The following is a 24,115-nucleotide window of genomic DNA, read 5'->3' as shown; positions in this document are numbered from 1 at the left end:
GATCTATTATTGGCCCATTACTCTTTTCTTTATACACGCTTCCACTTGGGAAAATCATTTGTAGTCTTGGGGTTAATTTTCATAGCTGATGAAACACTGTTGTATATGTCTCTATTGCTTGAGGATGAAAGGTCAGTTAGTTCCTGAGAAAAATGTCTGAATGATGTTAAACTATCGGTCTCACAATTTTCTCCAATTAAATCAAGATAAGACTGGATCACTGGATCTAAGGCCCAGAGAGAAAGAACATGCAAAAACATGTAATGCTCTCTTCTCTGATCTTCCAAAACAATTAAGAGAGCAGCTCCAACTTGAGTAAAATTCAGCAGCAAGAATCCTGACATGACCCAAGAAGAGAGCTCACAGCACACCTGCACTTGATTCTCTGCATTAGCTGCCCATGAATTTAGAATTGATTTTAACATTATTTTACTTGTGTTTAAAGCACTGACTGGCATAGCACCACATTACACATCTCACCTGTTGAATAGATACAGTGGCCTCAGATATTCTGGTGATAATGTTATGTATTCCAAAGGTAAATTATACAAAAAGTGGGGAGGCTTCCTTATATTTCTATGGCCCCATACTATGGGTTGGGTCACCAAATGTGGAACTTTTCAAAAGCCTTCTGAAAACACATTTCTTTCGGATGGCTTTTAATTGATTGTATCATTCTTTAGTTTTTACTTGTCTTTGCTTTTACTTGTCTTGTAATATGTGAAATACTGTGAATTGTGTATTTTTATTGTGTTTTATTAATTTTATATTGTTTTTTATCAAATTGTGTCCTGTTTTATTATACCCTGTTTTTGTCCTACTATGACCTTACTGAATGAAAGGGGCTATATAAAAAATACAGTTTATTATTATTATTGTTATTATTATTATTAGTAGTAGTAGTATATTCTGACAGCTCAAGAGAGCTCTGACTGTCTAACCAATGCAGTATAACCGAGCACTGTTAGATAAAAAAAATTCCCTGTAAAAATGTGTTCTTTTGCAATATTAATTTGTAGATCATCGTATTGTTATTTTAACTTGTGAGGTACTATTTCATGGTTTATTTTTGTGAATTGTACCATTTTAATTGATTGTGTTATTTGTTGTATATTTTAAATAAGTGTTTCAAGTTCCTGTTCCAAACATTGATCATAAAATCTCTGGTATTCATCCCAGATGCAAACGTCACTCACAGCCCTCACATGCAAACACCATCTCCAGCTACAAAATATTTCATGTATTTTTCCATTCTGAGGGCTAATGCTGTGGAATTTACCACAGTGAGGGTTGCAGGTGCTGTACCTTCCTGTACCTACCTTCTCGCACGTAATTTATTAATATTCGGGTGATGATTCATCTTGACTGGGCACCTTGTTCAGAACAGCACTAAAAATAGACCCATAAACTCTGGCACAACATGTGCTCCCACAAGAAGCATCAAGACAACAGTATTAATAATCAATACTTCAAAAACGCAGGCAATAAGTGTCTCTATCTTTTCTTTCCGTTTATGGCCTGGTTAATTTTTAAGCGGCCCTCCTATTCATCCCTTTTAGTGAGGCAAGGACAATCCTGCCATCCTGTCTGAATTCCCTAGGGTAGAGCCAAGGGGCAGAGCCAATCCCCTTTTCCTACATGACCGCCCCAGGGTCAGGGAGAGTATAAAGGTGAGTGCAGAGAAGGCCCCCTATGGCACATGTTTTTCATGCTGCAGAGTTCTAGTTCAAACTGCAGGGTAGGACTGCTGTGTTTTTGCTGAGATAGGTGGAGTGCTGTCTGAAGTCGCTTTTGACAGTGAAAGTCCCGTTTGATTTTGAAAACCTTAAGCGTCCCTCTAGCTGACTGATCATACCCCGGGCTGGGACATAAAGGCAGGAGTAGCGCCACGATGGAGACCTTCACTTCGAGCGGGGGCGAGAACGAGAACCCGGCTTATGAAACTGTGGGGGACGAGCCCCCACCTTATGAGACGCCCTTCTCCGGGAGCGAGCACAGGGAGGTCAGGCCGTCGGTGGTCAGCGCCTTCGGCCACAACACTCTGGACCGCGCGCCGCGGATCGAGCACTATCGCAACGTGGGAAGCGTCAGCGGTCACCGTGCGGTCAGGCCCTCCCTGCAGGAGCTGCACGATGTTTTCCAGAAGGTGAGCCTCCACCTGAACGCACATCTGCACGTCACCTCAGCATGACCTCTGTGTTACCCGCGTGTCACCTGTATAACATTAAAATGGCAATTAATTCAAATAATGAGCAGAAATCTGAATCGATAATCTAAAAGATATTGACTTTTTTTTTTTCCTCAGAGCTTTTCCACACAGTCAGGCTTATTCTTTATTTTTATTTCTTAATTTCAAAGATTTATGCAGGTCATTTTTTTGGCAAATTCCAGAGAGGGTGCTGACTGCAAGCATGAGGAAATGCTGAGTCAGACAAATGCTCACATAAGCACATCACTGCATGAGTAGCAGTATATTCACTCTTTGGCACTGTAAAAGGAACCCACACTCATGAAATGCAGGCACCGTCCGGTGGCAGGTATCAGTAGCACACAGTTAGGCCAGAAACAGGGGAGACAACCGCATGCCCAAACATGTACACACACTTTATCAGTCATTATTCCCCACAGAAAATCCATCAATCTTCTGATTTTATTTCCCCATAAATGAGAGCAGTTAATGCAATAGCCTATAGCAATCAGAGAAGAACGGTCCACTGAGACGCAGGGTCTGTTCCTGCTTGTTTGCAGTCTAAACATTCAATATTTGCCTACAGATACTTTAAAAATTTTAACATTTAAAAATGTTTTTTTTTTTTTTGTTGTGAGAGTAACAACACAATACAGAACTGGTAGCAGGGGAATGGCAAGCAAGCCAACACAGGGCAGGGCAGTGTGCATTGTATTACAGTGTGGTTAAGATACTGGCTTTGTGGTTAAAGCATTTCATTGGTTAAATATGGGGTGGGTAGTGAGGTGGAATCAGCTCTCATTTAGAAACGTTAGAAAGGGGGACCACCTGCAGAAATGTGAATTGCATTGAGTGTATGTGGCTGCACACAAATGTTAAGGACAGAACTTCATAGAGGAAATACACTGTATCCTTTTTCCTCAGAAGAGTATGTTCTAGCCTCTGTTTTCATTTGGTGCCAAATATCATTTTTCAAGAGGAAAAGAACAGAATTTTTCCCTCCATAATTCAATGTCCCCATACTTTTATTTGTCCTAAACCCATTGTCACTTAAAACGAAAGCCATATTGTGCACTGTAGTGGCTATAGCATGATGTATTGAAGTGGAGCATCGTGGTCATGGTATGATGTTTTGCATAGAGGCCGTGGTAAAGGCTTGAAGTGGTGTAGCAGTGTAGTCCTCATAACAGTGGGCTTCTAGACTGGGGGTTCCACAGTTAAGTCTCTGCGCCCACCCTCGTCAGGAATGACCTGAAACTTACTGGAAATTAGTAGAAACAATCTTGCTGTATAAACTGAATAAAGCAAATACATCATATGAATAAATGAAGACTAATAAAGTGTTTTCTTATTTTTTGGCATCCTAGCGCATCCAGGATGACATTAGCTTGTTGTTTCTCATTGCAGAATGATGGCATGGACACCATGGACAGAATAGAAGGGAGTGACAGGACACCTTCTGAAGACATGGAGTCCTTCTCTCCCCCAGAAAAAAGCGGAGGGGTCAGATTTGGCTGGATCAAGGGCGTGCTGGTGAGCACTTGCACACACACACACGCACATTTGTGCACACCTGATAGAGCCTTACATATTACACATTACACCATTACCTTACACATTACACCTTCAACTTGCGTATTACACCTTCAACTTTTACATTACACCTTTACCTTGCGCATTACTCCTTTACCTTACACACCTTTAACTTGCATATTATACCTGTACCGTGGATATTACACCTTAACCTTCCCAGATACATTAGTATTAGCATTTCAGGCCTCCTTTGTCTTTCGTCATGTGACTCTGTGTGTATGTATTTATTGTGTGTGTGTGTGCGTGACTGCTGCTGTGCTACGGCTGCAGTCTCACCTTGACTTTACCTTTGCAGGTGAGATGCATGCTGAACATCTGGGGAGTGATGCTGTTCATCCGTCTCTCCTGGGTGTTCGGTCAAGCTGGTGTCGGTGAGTGACCTAACTGGCCCAATGGTCCCATGGAAAGCCTGAGTGGTGGTCCTCCCCTTCTGGAGGCCCCTCCTGCCAGGACATTCAGAGCCATCAATTGTCCTTTTCCCTTCTCTGAGCTCATTAGCTCTAATTAAAGACAACAGACTCAAAGCCCATTTCCCCCTTGCAAATAAAGCCCTAAGTTCGGTGAAACCAGCCACTGCTCAAAAGTGCCAGGGAATTAGATTTTAAGCTGTGACTATATGCTTTTCTGATGAGATATCAGCACAGAGTTAAGGGCTAATAAGGAGTTATGTCTGCTACTAAAGCCTGGAGATTAGAGAGATAACCAACCATGGCTATTGAGCACAATCTCAGGGATGGTGTGCACAGTGCCCAAGGGATGATGGGAACTTTCAGGAAAGCAGTGGACATAGCAGAGACTGTGCTCAGGAAAGGACTGAGATCCAGTTAATTACTAAGTTTTCAAAGCACCCTTTAGCAAAAGGTAAAATGTCCATAGTCAGGCTGAACTCAAACCACACCGGTCTGACCAGCAGGACAGAACGTTGTCAGTATGCCCCTCGGGGGATAATGGTATGCACTCCCTGTGATGTCACTAATGACATCACAGGGCGGCAGTGTCGTATAATGGGTAAGGAGTTGGTCTTGTAACCAAAAAGGTCACAGGTTCGATTCCCAAATGGGACACTGCCGCTGTACCCTTGAGCAAGGTACTTAACCTATATTGAGCAAGGTACTTAACCCACATTGCTTCAGTATATATCCGTATAAATGGACGCAATGTAATTGCTATGTAAAAAGTTGTGTAAGTCTGCTAAATGCCGGTAATGATGAGCGTCTTGTTGACCTTTGTCCATAGCCCACATACACACGGGCCAGTCAGACTGGGTGTTATAACCTTTTACGGTGTGTAATCAAATTGGAGACAGCCACAAGCTCCAGGCAAAAGAACAAAACACAGAGACACTTGGCACTGAGTTACAGCCTGAAGTCTTCAGAGCACAAATAATCTCTTAGCCTGATCCAGCTGAGACCCACTGCAGCTCACCTTCATTTTCAGAAGGTGCTCTGTGGGTCAGTAAGTAATTTCAGCATGAGCTTCATGGGCAACATCTCTCACAAGCTAAAGAGTTACTGCTAATTACTCCTTTCAAAATGTCTCCTGGCACACAAACAATCTCAAAACACTGTGGCTATACACTGTATAGCAATGCTTTCAAACAAGTTAGCCAAGTCAGGAAACTTCACTGTACTGTCAGCAGAAGTTACATTTGGAATTTGTCAAGGAAACATCTGCTTTCATACAATAGCAATAACATGAACACATTACATTAAAAGCATTTTAAAGCAAACCATAATGTGCATATCTGTACCATCCATTACAACACAGTATGATGTTACACAACCTGTACAAAGTAAAACTTGGCTAATACTCTAACAGAATAAGCTAACTGTCCATAAAGTGGCAGTGCTTTTGCTAAAATCCAAAGTTACAGAAAGTTCTATTATGGCACAATCAAAACAATGATATTGTTTGGGTAAATAATGCACATTCCCATTCTTGGAATGAAGCCAACCAAGTATCAAATGTCTTTGACGTGCAGAGGAAATAGTGATTTGAGGTTTTACGGAGTTTTGTGTTCCAGGTCTAGGAACTGTGGTTATCATCTTGAGCACGGTGGTCACCACCATCACTGGGCTGTCAATGTCTGCTATCTGTACCAATGGAGTGGTCAGAGGAGGTAAGACACCTTATAAACCTGCTAGTAGCCAGGTGCACATAAGAAATGCACACACACAGACACGCACATGCGCATGCACATGCACACATACATGCACACACACAGAGCTCACTGTGTTAGATATTCATGTTTTGCCATGTATACAATGTGAATGCATCTACGCACAACTGATGTGTGGTCATTTATTGAGCTTTCACTTTTTCCAAACTGTATTATTATTCTCTTAAAAAAAGAACTATCAAGGCATTCTTTTTTAGTGAAAACGTGAAAAATGCCTTTATTAATTAATTATTATTTTGTTAATCTTTTGATCAATCTTGGCCACACTGTCACTGACTCCAAGAGCATTCCCTTTCCTGTTTCTGTAGCAGTTCCAATTATATTTTTCTTAGCATTTTGAATCCACTTAGAAAATTTGTTTTTGTATTTTTCTCTGGATGGACAGAGGACATCTGCTAAACAAACTGATGAAATGAATGGAACAAATTAATGAATGGAACAAATTAAACAGGGTAATGGATGGCTGAATGAATGTAATGATCGGTCTCTGTTCCAGGGGGGGCGTACTACTTGATCTCCCGCAGTCTTGGACCCGAGTTCGGTGGCTCCATTGGCCTGATCTTCGCCTTTGCCAACGCAGTAGCTGTGGCCATGTATGTGGTGGGGTTTGCTGAGACAGTTGTGGACCTTCTCAAGGTGTGTGTTCCCCGAAACAGGTTAATCTGTCCCCCTAAAAAAGATGCATTTGCTGTACCTGACTATGTTAAACACAGAAGAAAACAAGTGTTTTGACAGGAACAAGGAAGTAAAAATTATACTTTCACTGGACCTTCATCCATTTGAAAGATAACAAATCATTTCATTAGCTAGAAACGTGTCAGCATTTATCTAAAATATCATGAAAATTATCAGCAATTTGACTGGACAAACTCCACAGCTGTTTACAATGAGAGTGTGTGATCCGGCAGCACTTTATGGGAGAATGTAAGAGTGATGGTGTTATGTTTCTGAAATACTTTGACCTTTGAGGCACTAATAATACATTCCTGTGAAATAAATATCAAATAAACTTCTTAATTGCTAAAAGCAATCATTTGGAAAAATAATTTTCTGTTGATTATTAGTAAAATATTGTTACTTTTTAAATTGACAAGAATCTGCTGGAGTTTTACCGGAGAGGTGGGGGTTGGCGCTGACCAGTGTGATGTTATATAGTGAGGTTTCATAGAACACTTCGTCATGGTACTTACCTCAGTATGGTGTGGTATGATGTTTTACAGGAGCACAATGCCATCATGGTGGATATGGTGAATGACATCAGGATCGTGGGCTGCATCACAGTGGTGCTGCTCCTGGGGATATCGGTGGCTGGTATGGAGTGGGAAGCCAAGGTGAGGGAATACGTGCTGTACATTACAGACCTCCTCCGCTGACCCCTCCCCTTCCTCCCCCTTACAAGGCTACACAAGGTCTGCAGTGATTATCCATCAAAGAATATGCCCAAAATGATCAACAATTGAACAGCTGCCAACCCAAATACAGTTTGAAATGGGCATGGTATGTACGGGACTGTTATGACTGGGAGAATATAACAGGAGAGTAATGATGTAACAACGCATGCCTCAATATACCAGACGCTAATGACTGGGACTGTTTCGCAAAAGCATGATGATGTAATGACACATGCGGTGCGATGTGGTCTTGCTCTAGGCTCAGCTTGTCCTGCTGGCCATCCTCCTGGTTGCCATTGTCAACGTATTCGTGGGAACCTTCATCCCTGCCACAGAGACCAAGAAATCCCAGGGTTTCTTCAATTACCAGTGTGAGTAGAACACAGACAGGGCTGAAACGGTCAAATAAACAAAGGGGTCCTTCCAACATGCCATTTCTCATCTTTAGCTTTACAAATATTTAGTGCTTGTTTTTCTTTTAATGACTGTAGAGCATATTACTGTTGTTCTGGTTTCACTGTTGACTAATATGTATTTGTTTTTAGTGCATTATTGCTTAGTACTTGAAGTTTGATAAGGTACTATATCAACAACATCTAATAATTATTTATAGAGAAACATGAGACCGTCTCACTGACTGTGGATTGTAGCTTTTTAAGCTGATTAAAAATATGTTACCTGACTTGACCACCTTGCTCATCCTACAGTGTCTATATTTTCTGAAAACTTGGGGCCTAACTTTCGGGATGGAGAGTCGTTCTTCTCGGTGTTCGCCATCTTCTTCCCTGCTGCCACAGGCATTCTGGCTGGCGCCAACATCTCTGGGGATCTGAAGGTGAGATGGAGAAAACATGGCATGAAATAACCCTTCTATAATGTAGAACCCTACAGAACCAAACAGCAAACCGCAGGATCACTTTTCAGCTGAAACAGTCAAAACCAGAATTCTGCTCTGAAAATTTCACAGGAGTCAGGCAAACACACACACACACACATTTCTCTCTCTCTCTCTCTCTCTCTCTCTCTCTCTCTCTCTCTCTGACACACACACACACACACATCCACATGTGAGTCTCAGATCTTTCAGAACCTCTCCCTTGTAACAGCAATTTTGGCCATTTTTGTTTTCCTTGCGGCAGGATGCCCAGTCCGCCATCCCTAAAGGAACCCTGCTGGCCATCGTAATCACAGGAGTGACCTACCTGGCTGTGGCGCTGTGTGTGAGTAAGTACTCTGCTGTCAAGGTTTAACCAGGCAATCAAAATAATCTAAATAAATGTCATCTATTACTACTGAATCTTGCATTGACCCTGCTAAATATATTGTATCGAGCACAGTCATAATTAAGATTGTAATGCATTGTTTAAATTATATGCTAAGATATAGATCTCCATACCAGAACGCAGAATTAATACATTATCGTGTAATTATGTTATTCCCTCGCCCTTTGGTGCTCCACAAATTAATAAGGGAGACTGAATTTGAAATTTTATAAATAAAGCGGGGGGGAGAGTTTAAAATACAAAGCATCATTGAGGGATGAATTATAACATCAGAGCACCCCTCATCCACTTCAGATGCTGCCTCGGTGCTTCAGGGCGCCCCTGAAGCTTAATAGTGGTGCCAGCATTGTGCTAGAGGAGTCACTAAGTAGCTGATGATTTGACGCCGCACACTGTCCATAAAACTGCTGACAGATGGCAACTACAAGGGATTCGGCTTAAACTAAACTAACATTCGGGCAGAAGTTTTCCTTTGAAATAAAAAAAGTGTAAGCAAAACATTTTGGATCATATCACAGCTTTCTTCGTTCTTCGTTGATTGTGTAGTTCCTTGGAAGGTTAATATTTTCCTGCTTTTGTTACCGTCTACCCCCTGCCCTTCAAGAGATTACTCATGTATTCAATAAACAGTTGTGGAATGGTGTACATTGCCACTTCTCTCAACAATAAACCTATAAAACGACATTTCGAGAGTAGGAATTCAGGTCGTGCCATTGCCTTTGAGCAACGTCTGGTTTCTGAGGTAAACCCAGCGCCGTTGTTCCCGTGTCTGTGTGCAGCTGCCACCGTGGTGCGTGATGCCACTGGAAACATCAATGACACCATCGCGGCAGGTTTCGCCTGCAACGGCTCAGCCGCATGCGACCTTGGTTACGACTTCTCCTCCTGCGCAATTGAAAAATGCAAATATGGCCTCATGAACAACTTCCAGGTCAGCCAGCAGTTGCTTTCCTAATCAATATACTGTGTGACATAGTCAAATGAAAATTGAACTACGCAGTAATGATGTCATAATCAAGGGTACTAATGTAGGCTACTTAATATTAATGTGTTTAATGTTGTTAATATAGAAAGAGACATAAAAATTGTTATTGTCATCATTATTGTCTTAGCATCTTGTGAAATGAGTAATAGTTTTCTGAATATACAGAATATACACATACATTCTTTGTGTGTGTGTGAGTGCATATACAGTGCAGTCCATAAGCATTTGGACATGACAACATTTTTGTTGTTTTGGCTCTGAACTCCAGCACATTTGAATTGAAATAAAATAATGAATATGAGGTTAAAGAGCAGACTGTCATCTTTAGTTAACCAGTTCTGTGTTATGTAAAGTTGTTCAATTAATTTAGGTCCCCCAAAATGGAGGGGCTATGTTTAAAAAAGCACTGACAGTCTGCACTTTGACATCATTTTCACAGTTTCATTTGAATGTGCTAGAATACAGAGCCAAAACCACGAAAATTCTGTCACTTACAGACTGCACTATGTGGGTGTGTTAATCACATATACAGTATGTATGATTAATGCACTTACATAATGCACCACACTGTAAGACACTCTGCTAAATTAATGTAATGCTACATGTATATATTGCATATTTCCAACCTCTTCCAGGTCATGACAATGGTATCTGGGTTCGGGCCACTGATTATAGCTGGAACATTCTCTGCCACACTGTCCTCAGCCTTGGCCTCTCTCGTTAGTGCACCCAAAGTCTTTCAGGCAAGTTCAGTTTCAAATAAACATAGTAGTTTCAACAAAGTAAGAATGCTTCATCATTACAAATAATATCAACAAGTACTGGCAGTACTTACAATAGCTCTGACTGGCCTAAACTTGTACATTACTATCCGCAGGCACTGTGCAAAGACAACGTCTACAAGGGACTGCACTTCTTCGCCAAGGGGCATGGCAAAAACAATGAGCCAATCCGCGGTTACATCCTGACCTTCATCATTGCTGTGGCCTTCATTCTTATAGGTAAATGCATTTATTATTATTAATAATAATAATAATAATACATTTTATTTATATAGCGCTTTTCATCATGCAAAGATGATCTCAAAGTGCTTTACAGAAGGCAACAATAAAACAAAGTACAAAAATAAAGAAATAATGTAAAATCACAGGATGATTTTACATTATTTTTATGAACAAGCAATTCCAGTTGTCTGTGAGTTTAGTCTGGTGTGCCATTGGTAGGAATTTATTACAACCAGAGTGATATCAGAAATTTTGGAAGTTATGTCCATGTCTGTGTCTCAAAGACCTCCTAACTTGTGCCCGTTTTTCTTTTGCCAGCGCAACTCAACGTGATTGCTCCCATCATTTCCAACTTCTTCCTGGCATCCTATGCCCTCATCAACTTCTCCTGTTTCCATGCCTCCTACGCAAAATCACCAGGTCATTCGTGTTCCTTGCTGTTTTCATATCGTCAGGTCACCCAAGTCACAGGCAACAGGCAAGAGTAGCAACCATGGGAGGTCATGTCACACTTCATAATTGTGGCATATTGCTCGAGAAGTCGTACCATATTCCTCATAGAAGAATAGCATGTCAAGAAGGTTAAAATTGCCTTTTTCAACATACTGAAAGAAAGAAAAAGGTCATTTGCGCCTTCAACAAAGCAGCTCTGTTCTTGGAGGCCTGCAATCCAGCAGGTTTTCTCAGTCTCTTAGAACAACCAACACAGTTTGAATTGGATTAATTAGTTCAACTGTGATGGCTTGTAGATACTGTGCTCCTCTAGGCCCTCAGTTTATTACACCTACGGGCACTTTAGCCCTCTGAGACTAAGGTCCATTAGGCCAGTAGGTATTCCAGCCCTCCAGAATCAGGGTTAAGTATCCCTAAAGAACCAATGGCCCTCCAAGACCAGAGTTGAGTTCCCCATAGATCCTATGCCTCTCTAGAACGAGGATTGACTTTCCCCATGGACCCTACGGCCCTTCAGGACCAGGGTTGAGTAGCTCTCCCCTAAAATATGGCATTCAGCAAACATATCAAGATGGACTAGCTATCACACAGAATGACAGATTGCTCGTAGACCAGGGGGAGACACTGACCTTTTTGGTTTGTTGAATCGTTTTCCCACAGGATGGAGACCTGGATACAAATACTATAACATGTGGCTATCTCTGTTTGGAGCCCTGCTGTGCTGTGCCGTGATGTTCGTCATCAACTGGTGGGCAGCTCTCATCACGTATGCCCTGGAGATCTTCCTCTATGTCTATGTTACCGTGAAGAAGCCAGGTATAAAAAAAAACAATACTTGTCTTATGTCAGACTTACAATCACTGCGCAGATGCTGTTAGCCACTGGGACCTACAAAAGTGGACTCTACACTTAGAAGTCAGAAGTCTGCGGATGTGTTTTTATACTCAACTTGCATTTGCCTTTTTCCTGCCCCATACAGATGTAAACTGGGGGTCTTCCACCCAAGCTGTGACATTCATCAACGCCGTGAACAACACACTGACTTTGAGTGGAGTGGATGACCATGTTAAAAACTTCAGGTGAGAACAATGAGGAATGGCCATTCAAAGCTTTGGATATTAGCTGCTACAGTCTGTGGTTGCACAGGTGAGCTCACCATAGATACACCTGTGCCCACACACAGGCCCCAGTGCTTGGTGCTGACCAGTTCCCCCAAGACCAGACCGGCATTGCTTGACATCGCCCACTCCTTCACCAAAAACTATGGGCTGTGTCTGACCTGCGAGGTTTTTGTGGTAAGATCCTGCTCTCGACACCAAAGAGGAGCTCCTCTGATGAATTAGAATGCCACGTCGAACTGGCTAAATAGAAAGCAGAACATTTCATTGTGGAAGATTGCACCAAAAAACAATGCTTTTCTTTGCTGGAGTATCAATAAATTGAGAGGTGCCATTCAGCATGTATTGCTGAAAGTGCAGAGAAGTCTAAAGAGGCTTGTACAGGCCTTTGGAGTTGATGACTTTGGCACCATTGATTAATTGATTTTGTCCTTCCCAGGGGCCTATAAATGAGAACATCATGGAGATGAATGGCAGCATAGAGAAGCACCAGATGTGGCTCAACAAGAAGAAGCGTAAAGCATTCTTTACGGCAGTGGCCAGCGAGAACTTCAGGGACGGGGTGGGCAGCCTCTTGCAGGTACATGATCCCAAGGACCAAACCCAGACAGAATTTGGACTCAAAGTTAATAACAAAGCTGCAGGACTGTGTCAGGGTCCTTATCACCACAGGCGAGATAAGCCCACAGTCCACTATCAGGACTTCAAACTTCAAATAGCTGAGATTCACAGGCTGATTGATATCGCACTCTGTGGCGCAATACGAACTGGTGCTGTAGCTTTGCTCACAAAGGCTATATATTAGTGTTATAAGAAAAAAACTGCTTGAGAGGGTTGGTTTTCAAGAGCCATGTGCACTTCCTTAATGTGAAAAACAAAATAAAGCTACAGATAATGTGCTCAGTGTGCCATAACACACATTTATAAAACAGCATTTAGAGCATTGTATGATTTTTTATGTTCATGTAAAGGCTTCCTCTCAAGTTCAAAAACTTAAGAAACTGTGTGACCTTAATACCCTTTGACAATAGCTGTCCATAAATTAGTGTCCATTTTTGATACTTAGGCCTCAGGCCTTGGTCGACTGAAGCCAAACACGTTGGTGCTCGGATTCAAGAAAAACTGGATGAAAGCCAAAGTGGTGGATGTTCAGAACTATGTTGGTGTTTTGCAGTAAGTTCTACATTTACTCCTCACTATTTTTCGAACCCCCGTCCAGGTGACGGTTGTAACAGCAAGACCTAAATCACCTGTTTATGTCTTCCATTTACCAGTGATGCATTCGACTTTGAGTACGGCGCAGTGATACTCAGGATTGCCGAGGGACTGGATGTCTCTCACTTCGTCCATGCCCAAGGTGAGCATTACACCATCTCGCTCAAAACACATACCAAGAACACATGCGCACACACACAGAGTATTCCCTTAAAAATCAAAAATGCACAGAAAGCAAAAAAACTGTGCAGCAACTTCACAATCGTGCACAAGTTTGTCAATTTTACAATGCCGGTGTACAGCACAGCTTTCAATAGTCTTTGTCTGGTGTAGGCTGGGCATGTGTCCAAATAATCAATCTGTTCCCCCTGCCAAACTTCCCTTCTTAAATGCTCTTCTGTTGTATTATTTATCCTGCGCCTTTGATAGCAATCAGCCCACTGAGGTCAGCAATTGCATTAAACATCAGGCAGGTGACATTGAGTAAATCTGCTGAAAATGGGATGGCACTATGCATTAGTGGTTATGGAGGAGCTGGGATCCAACCCTTAAGGCTGAGGGCATGGTTCTCAAGCAGTTCTGTCCTTGAGCAAAGCACTTAACCTGAATTGCCTCAGTAAACATCCAAGCAGCATAAATGGATAATATGTAAGCTCTGTAAAACCCCCAGATAAGGGGGGGGGGTGGTTCAAGCAAGTAAATGATGACTTGGAATGTTGGTTGTATGAACGCACATCGGTTTTAGTTATTCCAACACTGCTTTAAATGACCTCACTTTTTTCTGTTTTCACCCTCAGAGGAACTGGAGAGGCTGACAATGGAGCAGTTTGCTCTGGAGAATGAGGACGGTGGCAAAAAAGGGGTGTTCAAGAGGTCCAGAAAACCATCCAAGCAAGTGCTCACCAGAGGTAGCTACCTTCTCCCATGCACAGCACTCTCATGTGTCTAACACGTCCTCAGATTGACTCTTTGTGATGCTAGAAAGTCTCTACAGTCATTTGTCCACCTGTCACTAGAATTTTTTCAAAGAACCAACAGAAATAGCAGAATAGATAAACGCATGTATCATAAAGCAGCATTTCAACCTTCATACGTCTGCTGGGACAGAGCTATGAGCTTTGGCACACTGCTGCAGCCTGTCACCACACTAATACAACACAGAGAATTTGTTTTATTGATGCAGTTAAAACAGTAGCCTGAGTGGGCCGTGTCTCACCAAAAACATACTGGCATTGAATCCATAATGAAAACATCCATATTAATTTCACTTTATATCTCTCTCCATACAGTATCTGTCAATGTACCCCAATCTGCCGCGGAGGTAAAGATGAGCCAGCGGCTGCAGGAGGCCAGCATTCAGTTCCAGAAGAAACAGGGCAAAGGCACTATCGATGTGTGGTGGCTCTTTGATGACGGAGGTAAGATGTCCACTGCTATCCTTTGGCCTCGTTCAAAAGCCACGTCAAACTCCTGGTGTTTTACAACACTTGAGTAAGATTAGAGGTGTTAGCTTCCAGCACCATATGTTTCAGTTAAATTTAAACCTCATTGCCTCTAAGCATTTGAAGCGGACATGGAATTCTGCCCAGTATTTACTCAAGTGGCGAATGAGAGGCATCAATTGTAAAGCGCTTTGGATAAAAGCGCTATATAAATGCAGTCCATTTACCAGTCCAAGTGTGTGAGGCACAGCTCGCAGTGCTATAATCAGGGAAAGAACCATCTATGATAGGATAAACCAGATCGTCTGCATGCAAACACATGGGGGGAAATACTGGAGATGTTTTTGGAAGATGTACCTTGGGATCAAGCAAGTGAAATGAAATGTTGCAATTTTCCATTATGTATATGATCTAAAAGGCCATTATGTGAATGATCGAAAGGGAGGTTGTGTGTTCCAGGCCTGGCTGTCTCTAAGATACACCATAATCAGCTGTAATCACTACTCTGATGGATTAGCTGCTTTCTTGATCGTCCTATCTAGCTGAATAAAGTAAAAGTTAAAAATCCCAATGACTGCTCTAACAGAACAAAAGACAAAACGACTGCTTGTGATGTATGACTGCAGTAATGACTACACTGATTGAACAGAAGAGACAATGGCCACATTGAAGGAAAGACTGCTGTTGCGATCACTAACTGAATGAAAGGTGTGCAGACAAAAGCCCCTGAATGAAGGGGGGGGGGGGGATGACTGTTCTTAAAGAACAACCTTTAACTGCATTGACTGCTGCAGGTCTGACTCTCCTGATACCCTACATCCTGACCACACGGAAGAAGTGGAAGGATTGCAAGATGAGGATCTTCATCGCGGGCGAACCTGGCCGTGCTGAACAAGACAAAGCAGAGTATGTGGGGTGGAAAACCAAAAACAGCAGACGTATTCACTGTAGAGTTCACTGCTTAGATACCATCCATTTTTATTGTAAATTTGCATTTAATTCAAACAAATTTACCTGTTTTTTTTTTTGTTTTTTTTAGCATTAAGTCCCTTTTGGAGAAATTCCGGATCAAATGTGTGGACATCAATGTCATCGATGACCTGAACAGTAAACCCAGTGCACAGAAGTAAGAAAAAGAGTGAATCTCAATTGCTTGTGATTAAAAAAAGAATCACACTCACTCTAAAGATAGGGGAGATGCTTCATTGCCCTTTATCTGCCACATAATATGTGTAGCTGTCCATCACTGGCTTGTCTGAACAAATAAAGACTTTCTCTACATCATTCATTTAGCAGCCTTATGCAGAATGACTTATGAAAAGGGAACATAAATGCATCAGAGTTATCTGAGCTTGAAAAACAATGTAAAAAAATTTTGACTGGAGCTGCTGGTTGACTCATCCTGTTAAGACATCACAGTTCTGTGTGGGGGTGTGTCTCAGCATACTTTCATCCAGGGGGCTGTGGAGTGGAAAGAAGTGCTGGCTAGCAGAATGTTTCAGAGGCTAAAAATCTGCTAATAAATAAATAAATGCACTGACTGGTTGATGGTTCCGCCTACATGGACGGTCATGAAGGCTTGTCCTCCCTTAAGAGATATGTTCCACCTCAGTCTCAACTGGGCTAATCACCTGTTCCTGTTCCAGCTGGACAGCCTTCAAGAACATGATCGAGCCTTTCTGCCTCCATGAGGAGGATAAAGATGAGGCCGACACGCTGAGGAAAGAGAACCCCTGGAAGATCACTGACACAGAGCTGGAAACGTTCGCAGAAAAGGTGAATAAAGTGGTCCTGAGCCATGGATGAGCCTACAAACGATTCATGCAGATGTATCATGTACTGATCTTTCATCACGTGCCACATCTTTTTTCCTATGCAGACAACTCTTCAAGTCCGACTCAATGAACTTCTGCAGGAGAACTCAAAATCTGCCAACCTTATCATTGTGTAAGTACAGTACAAATGTTCAGATGCTTTTAATTGGTAATTGAGTAAGCAGATAAGGGCTGACTGTAGTGATAAAATGCAGATCCAGAAAAGAGATTTTTAAAGCATGTACGAAGCACAGCTGTCTGTAAACATAATAATGTCAATTCAAGTGAAGAGATGGGCGTTGAAAGTACACAAAAGGACATTCTGTGCTTAAAAACTGATTCATTTCAGCACACCAAAATATCCTGATTCTGATCATTTTGTCCAAAAAAAGTAAACTAAACCAAATAAGTACTTCCGGGCAGAACCAATGACTTGCACTAGAGAGTAAACGTCACGTGTCTTATGCAGGAGTATGCCCATTGCTCGAAAAGAATCCGTCTCTGACCATCTCTACATGGCCTGGCTGGATGTCCTCACGAAGAACCTTCCACCCACCTTGCTCATTCGAGGCAACCAAAAGAGCGTGCTGACATTCTACTCCTGAGTGACACGCCTAACCAAGCACAACCTCACCAGGAACCTCAACGTGACAGACGTGTCTATGGAACTCAAATGCACAAAAGCAGCTCTCACACTGCCCTCTTGTGGATAAGAACATTTCGTACAATGAAACTTTGCTCTTAGGTTCCAACAAATATGCAATGTAACTATTTTTAAAAGGCACAAATGTACAGCTATAAATGTATAATAGCTTCAGATCTAGCAAACCAATCCAATTTTCATAGCCGGGATCCAGGAGTATTATTATATGTGTGTTGATGTCCGCTGAAATACTTGTATGAAAGGGACTGGGAAGTAGGCTAACCAATTTTATATTTTTTTGTATATATGACACTCAGCACGTCTTGTTTTGAAAATTGTATTTATGCGTATAGTTTAAATTAACATATGTCAAAGTTATAAGCTTTTGCAAAGGCATGCATTGCAGTTATAATTTTCCACCTTATTTTAATATGAATCTTTCACGTACTGCAAAACTGAATGCAATTTTGAATGTAATTTTGTATGGTTTCAATAAAAGAATGTTCAATTTTCCTCTTGCTTGTATTTTATAAATGATTGCAACTTCAATATCACTGTTTGCTTGCAATCTCATAAAATTTCCTCTGACATTTAACATGTGATAATCTATTACTACAGCCATCGCTGCAGCTGTACAATAACGACATGTTAACGTTATGCAAATAACGTTACAGAGTTAATGTTTCATTATACAGAAATCCTATTCACGAACGCAGCTAGCTAGCTACAGGTCAACAGAGACAACACCACAACACCATTCACAAAAAAAAAAAAACACCATGCATAACACACGGAACTTGTTTGTTAACAATACCCAGCATGCTTGCCGTTGTAGGCTACGCACTGAACTATCTATACGTTCTGTGAAGCTATACCTATTTTTTACAGTCTCTGGAGGCTACCTATTTTTATACAGTCTCTGTCTGGCTACCCAGGATGTTTGCTTTTTTAGTTGACAGTCAACCGAGCAGAAGAACTGTATGATAGGAGGAACAACATATGTCTCATCTTGTTACCAAAAACATCTAAATAATTTTAGTTCTGGTCTTCTGGTTTGTTTCTGCGTTCTCTGCTGTTACAGTACAAAGGATCGACTCTGCCGAGGGGTTTATCGCCAGTCAGAAAGGGGACGCACATTGCATACTGGTAATTGTGAGTTTGTTGGCTAGTAACGTAACTAACATTTTTTAGCGATCAAAATTGTATGGGGTCGATAACGTACTGCTGTACTTTCTGGTTTATATTGTGGTGGCGGTGTTCACCCTACAGGAAAATATCTGATAGCGACATTCCAAAATATTTGCCAGCGTCAATGTCACCATTCAAGTTCTCGCGATGATTATGGGAAATTGCCATGGAAATACCTGACGCAAGGAAGGACCAGGGCACGCCAGACCATTTGCGAGGGTTTTCATTCTGCGAATGCTTATGGAGTTCCGGTTGGTGTTTTGTTGCTTGGTTATTAAATAGTTCCGGCGAGTGTACGTATGTATCTTGTTAGTATAAATTGTCTTGTACATGTATATTTCATTAAAAAAATATTTTTAAATAAATAAATAGTTGTCGTTTTAACGGAGGGTGGATTTCAGATGAAAGTAAAGTCTGAAGTTAATGAAAGTGAAAAAAAAGACATCTAAGAGGAAGAATATGGCGGGAGTATTTAAACCTAGGCGGCAAATTCCTGCAGTATTTCCTGAAGTGGCCAGTGTGTAGTGGCTAGCTAGTTTATTGCTGAAGACCCTTTGCATTTTAGTTGAATTATTTTGCAGACAGACCACAAACATGCCATGTTCAGAAGTTTCAGAGGCGGCCAATGGAATATCTACCTCTCCTGCAAAGCGTCTCAAGGCAGAGACAGACCCTAAACCAGCCAAAGCAGTCCTAAAATTCGCCAAGCTTTCCGAAAATGCAACTGTTCCTACAAGGGGGTCCGCCAAAGCCGCGGGTTATGATCTTTACAGGTAAAGTTAGCTCAGACTTCGTAACCATATAGCTAGCTGTACATTTCTTAACAACAAGTAGACGAATTCGGTAGCGGGTTTTCGTATTGTTATTGATTAACTAGGATTCAGTCTGCATAATTTAATATAGCGGCGTAAATGGGGCCCCAGGCTCTATATGGACAAAACTGCCCAATTCTACTAAATAAATGGAACGTTGACGTGATCACCTTTGCGGGCTGTTTGTATTAGAAAGCGCATTGTTTCTTCAATGTTGCAGTGCCTACGACTACTCAATAGCCCCGCTGGATAAAACCATTGTGAAGACAGACATTCAGATCGCTGTTCCCCCCGGCTGTTACGGGAGAGTTGGTGAGTCGACACGTTTTCAATGTTGAGTTGATGCAAATGCAGAATGTTAATTTCATGGTCGTTATTCAGACAGCTTAAGGAGCAAACGTCATTTCTTCACTTTTTATTTTTACTTTTTAAGCTCCACGGTCCGGATTAGCTGCAAAACACTTCATCGATGTTGGAGGTAACAGCGTTTATTTTAAATGTATAAATTATGGTTGTGCACATGTAAGGTGTATTTTCTGCGTGGTTCCTTTGCAGTGCTTAGCTAATTAGCTACTGTAAGGTTACTTTTTTGCTGGCAAAGTCACTGTCAACTGTAGAAGGCAAGGTGGTTATTGAACTGACCTTCAGTAAATTAGCAAGGGTACGTGAGGGAACTTTTTCTTCTTGCATGCAACTAATTATCCTTATTTCCTGCTGAAGCGGGGGTTGTTGATGAAGATTACAGAGGAAACGTCGGGGTCGTTCTCTTCAACTTCAGTAAAGAAACGTTTGAAGGTGACGTCCGAGATGCTTTGACAAATCAACCCTGTTTTGCCCACGAGTTGCTCGGATACTTTACCTTGGATAATTGTGGTTTTTCCTGTGATACATTAAACTGTTTTGACTAAGCTATACTTTTAAACAATTTCTTAATTTCTGAATTCTACATTGCAGTAAAAAAGGGAGACCGTGTGGCCCAGCTAATCTGTGAGAAAATCTGCTACCCTGAACTGGAGCAGCACGATGTAAGTTTCTAACGTCATGCATGTGAATCATGGGTCTCCACCCCTGGTTCTGCAGTGATAGTTTTTGGTTTTTATTCTCACCTGAAAATTGGCAACCAATTAAAAGACAAACTGCATGAGGCAGGTGAGTACTAAGTTAATAACTTAAAGCACCTTGTTTTAATGTGAGTGATCTGTAATGGCAAACTGAAGCAGACGTTGTGGCTGCCCGGGGTAAGGGAAAGCCCCTGATCTAGTGCAAAATACGCCATTAATCCTGCCTTTCTTTCTCTTAGACACTGGATGTAACAGCACGAGGAGCCGGTGGGTTTGGGTCAACTGGCACAAACTGAGTTGCAGTTTACCTCTTTACCTTTTTTATGTGAACTTAATGTACGTAATGTTACATTTTTTGTTTGTTTGTTTTAAAATATGGAAACATTTTTTCTGTAGTCTTCAACTATTGAATTTCTAGTCTCTGAAGATGTCTGAAGTTCCCATTAAAGCATGGTTGGCTGTGGAAGTATCGGTGGTCACTTCAATAATATTCAGCTAACAGAACATTCCCCAGTAGATGGATAGAATTCAGGGTGGCTTCATTTGAGGTTAGGTCATTCTTGGGCTCACCACAGTGTGGTGCTAAAGGTGCAGGAAGTTAGTTTAAGTTTTTCTTAGTCGCCAGGTAGAACCCAAAACCGTTTTGCTAAAGCAATTGAATGAGCCAAGTTAGATGTGATTACCAGTTATCACTGTCATATTTTTCGAAATGTTAAATGCCTAAGAACCCCCCCCATTCCAAAAAAAGATAAATATGAGTTGACTTTTTCTAACAAAATTCATGGTAGGCCTATGTCCTGAGATGCTGGTTTAATACTTTTGTGCTTTGGTTATTGCGTACAGTACAGGTCAATCTGAATATATTGGCATTGAATGACATCCGTTAATGTACGAATAGGAAATGAAGTCTCAGTTTCTGGTAAGCAAAGCCCTTAGGTGGACATCAGACCTCCAAGCCGTTTAGTTCAGAGTTTGGGTCACTGCCCCAGGTATTGGTTACAGATGGTCAGCTATGGGAGGTATTCTGTTCAAAGCGCCTGCAGGAAATTCTGCCAGCATTGATTTGTAACAATGGAGAGTTTTTTTCCCCGCTTCCCAGTGACGCCACATTGGCTCATTTTAAAAATATGTGGCATGCACTCAGTTTTCAAATACCGTATGGAGTGCTTGGAAGGGTCAGATTTTATCCTTTGGGACTGTCCTTAGAGTATGTTCTGAACATCTGGGCGGGAATATAAATGAGTGACATTTTTGGATGGAGCTCCACATTCATCATGCAAATAAACATCAATACAGGTCATCTTGAATTCATGCTCTAAATCTGCAGGATTCACTAACCCAAAATGATTTTTAAACGTCAATAAAAAATTCAATGAATGCTGATTTTGCCTCATCAAGATGAACAAGTTAATACGCAGCACATTTTAAATGCACTGCTGCATGTAATGTACAAAACAGACCACATCATAAATATGGTTGAAGCAGGTTTGGTAAAACCTGCAGCAAGCACTATGCTGCTGCATAGATGTACACTAAAAAGATCCAGTGACACTTGAATCTGGGCAAATGCATGCTAATACCTGAATTATCCAGAAATGTCCAATGAGATTTAGAGAGGGATGGGGAGTTTGTCACTGTCCAAAATATACCCAGCTATCTCAATTGCTATTACAAATTCCAGACAGGAAGAATTTTGCTCTTTGCAGCAGTCTAGACAGGAGAAAAAGCATACACACACAAAGCCACATGCTGAGAAATATCCACATTGCCTGTGTGAGAAATCAGTGCTCAGGACCTGGTCTGGGCATGAAAAACACCGTTCACATAAGCCAGGGCTGCACAACCCCCTTTTCTAGAGGGCTGGTGGGTTCACTGCTTTTGGTTTCAACCAATTACTGTCTTAATTATTCTGAATGACTGCAGCAGGGCAGTTTACTCCCTTTTTGTCTGACCTCAGTGAAATTAATTTCAGCAAGAACACATGCCATTCTGCACCTGTTGCTCAGGACTACGTCATATCAGATCTTTTAAAAATAAAATTAAAAAACTTGGGCTAATTAAGAGCAGAAATTTTGGCTGTAAGTGCGCACCTCTGAAATTAGCTTACAGAAATGGCATGCCACGGTTTACAGGAGTGAGGTGAATATTGATTGGGGGACCATAGCCTGGACTCAATGACTAAGCACACAGACATGCATGTGGTGTGCTGTGCCAGTCAGGTGCTGAGCTCTTGATTCAGTTCAACTCCTCAGACATGGATCCACAAATACTATAACATTTCCAGTTGTTTCTCAGTGTAGCAAAAAGAAAGGACAGCCCCCTTAAAAAGCAAGGCCTCATTCTTACCTTCCATGTTAGGGGACCATCCACTTGAGGGCGGAGTTGAGCAGGTCTGCTGGACTTCCAGGTGGTTTCCTGTAGGCTTGGGAAGGAATAAAATCCAGGTCACAGACATAACCGCAGGATGGGATGAGTAAACCTTCATGCTGCTGGCTACTGTTCTAACAGATAAATCTCTAACCTTGCTTGGTAATCGCTGAGCTGCTGTTTTTGTCATGTACACTACTTCACTCAAATAAGTTTACTTCAGCAATTCTATGCACTGATTGTACCAATATTCTTGTGCTTTTTTTCCTGAAAAGTGGAATTTTATTGTATTCATTAATTATTAATGATTAAATAAGTTTTAATTTGACCAATGATATTAAATAACAGAATTGGGGTAAATTCCATATGACAAATATAGGAGTTGATGATGGGAGTTTTAGGCCAGAGCTAGCTGTACAGGGCCCATAACCTTTAGCCATCAATTACATCTTCCATAAGCAGCCTTGGGGAATATTGCACAATAAGTTGTCAGTTCATCTCCCCTCTGTTCTTCCATCAAATAGGCAGACTTGGGAATTCCCTCTAGCCCTTGCTTTTTATTCATCTCGGAAAGTACATGAGAAAGCAAATGTGTACTGTTCTGCTCACCACACTATGAGAGACTTAGAAGCTGTTGGGAAAAGTGGAAAGACACTAAGTTTGTTCTGTGTATTAATGTTAGAGAAAGCCTCCAGACGCATATTTAATATATTTAGGCTCAACATAAGTCTAAGGGGGTTTTAGAGAATTGTTTTCTGCACCAGTTAAATCAAAGGAGCAAGGGGTCTAAATTATTTAGTGGTAAATGTCACATTGATATCAGGGGCCTCATTTATAAAAATGTTCTTAGATTTATACTTGAACTTAGTCTTAAGATCATTTCCGACAGTGTGCTTACGTTCGACTCATAAAAGATACTGAGCATAAAAAACCTTGCTTACGCAGGTTCTAAGAAGCCCATTTGTAACTTACACTCTTGTGATCTTTAAATCTCAAATTAAATTTAAAATGACGGCACCTGAACATGCCTTACAATCAGCGATTTCCCCTTATATAACGCTAGCACAAATGAGAGTTTAGCCAGGAATAACCATGGACCAAAAGAGAAAAGCAAACTTTTTGGAAGACAAGATCACGGCGATGGTAGAGGAGATTGAAGACAGGCAACACATATTATTCAGTGGACCAAATAGTGGGTTGACAAACAAAGCCAAACAGGTAGCTTGGGAGTGTCGCCGCTGCAGTGAATGAGGTGTGCAGTAAGACAGAACTATGGCTGATCTGAAAAAGAAATGGTCTGACCTTAAACTGCAAGGGAAAAAAAACAGCCATACATAACCAGCAGGAAAATCACTTACGTCAAGTCTAGACTTTGCGTA

The 24,115-nt window shown here is 41.4% G+C and overlaps 2 protein-coding genes and 1 long non-coding RNA gene across 4 annotated transcripts; 2 read left to right on the top strand and 1 right to left on the bottom strand.

The window, feature by feature from the left end:
• The first annotated feature begins 1,706 nt into the window (after nt 1-1,706).
• Nucleotides 1,707-17,821, top strand: LOC135242762 (solute carrier family 12 member 1-like). Its single transcript, XM_064314034.1, has 26 exons — nt 1,707-2,146; nt 3,596-3,721; nt 4,077-4,152; nt 5,805-5,900; nt 6,457-6,596; nt 7,181-7,291; nt 7,611-7,722; nt 8,059-8,186; nt 8,491-8,575; nt 9,414-9,565; nt 10,255-10,362; nt 10,497-10,620; nt 10,942-11,043; nt 11,737-11,892; nt 12,056-12,155; nt 12,260-12,371; nt 12,634-12,774; nt 13,261-13,367; nt 13,469-13,551; nt 14,207-14,317; nt 14,699-14,827; nt 15,646-15,757; nt 15,891-15,977; nt 16,498-16,627; nt 16,731-16,798; nt 17,135-17,821. The coding sequence occupies exons 1-26, from the start codon at nt 1,892-1,894 to the stop codon at nt 17,268-17,270; spliced, it is 3,087 nt and encodes a 1,028-aa protein (XP_064170104.1). The 5' UTR covers nt 1,707-1,891; the 3' UTR covers nt 17,271-17,821.
• LOC135242765 (uncharacterized) lies at nt 2,314-8,178 on the bottom strand. Of its 2 annotated transcripts, none has more exons than XR_010326457.1 (3): nt 8,030-8,178; nt 7,151-7,743; nt 2,314-4,224 (listed from the first exon to the last, which is right to left on the bottom strand). It is a non-coding gene; the product is annotated as an uncharacterized LOC135242765 (long non-coding RNA). The 2 variants fall into 2 exon arrangements; XR_010326456.1 differs by lacking the exon at nt 2,314-4,224 and adding an exon at nt 6,493-6,630.
• Nucleotides 17,822-18,172: 351 nt separating the features above from the next.
• LOC135242764 (deoxyuridine 5'-triphosphate nucleotidohydrolase-like) lies at nt 18,173-20,835 on the top strand. The gene is made up of 8 exons (XM_064314036.1): nt 18,173-18,454; nt 18,578-18,747; nt 19,078-19,269; nt 19,529-19,620; nt 19,742-19,786; nt 20,029-20,103; nt 20,263-20,333; nt 20,609-20,835. Exons 2-8 carry the CDS (start codon nt 18,731-18,733, stop codon nt 20,663-20,665), a joined length of 549 nt encoding a protein of 182 aa, XP_064170106.1. The 5' UTR covers nt 18,173-18,454; nt 18,578-18,730; the 3' UTR covers nt 20,666-20,835.
• Nucleotides 20,836-24,115: the final 3,280 nt, after the last annotated feature.

The sequence above is a fragment of the Anguilla rostrata genome, chromosome 16 (assembly GCF_018555375.3).
Source record: "Anguilla rostrata isolate EN2019 chromosome 16, ASM1855537v3, whole genome shotgun sequence".
Lineage (NCBI taxonomy): Eukaryota > Metazoa > Chordata > Actinopteri > Anguilliformes > Anguillidae > Anguilla > Anguilla rostrata.
This window is presented reverse-complemented; position numbering and strand designations above follow the sequence as displayed.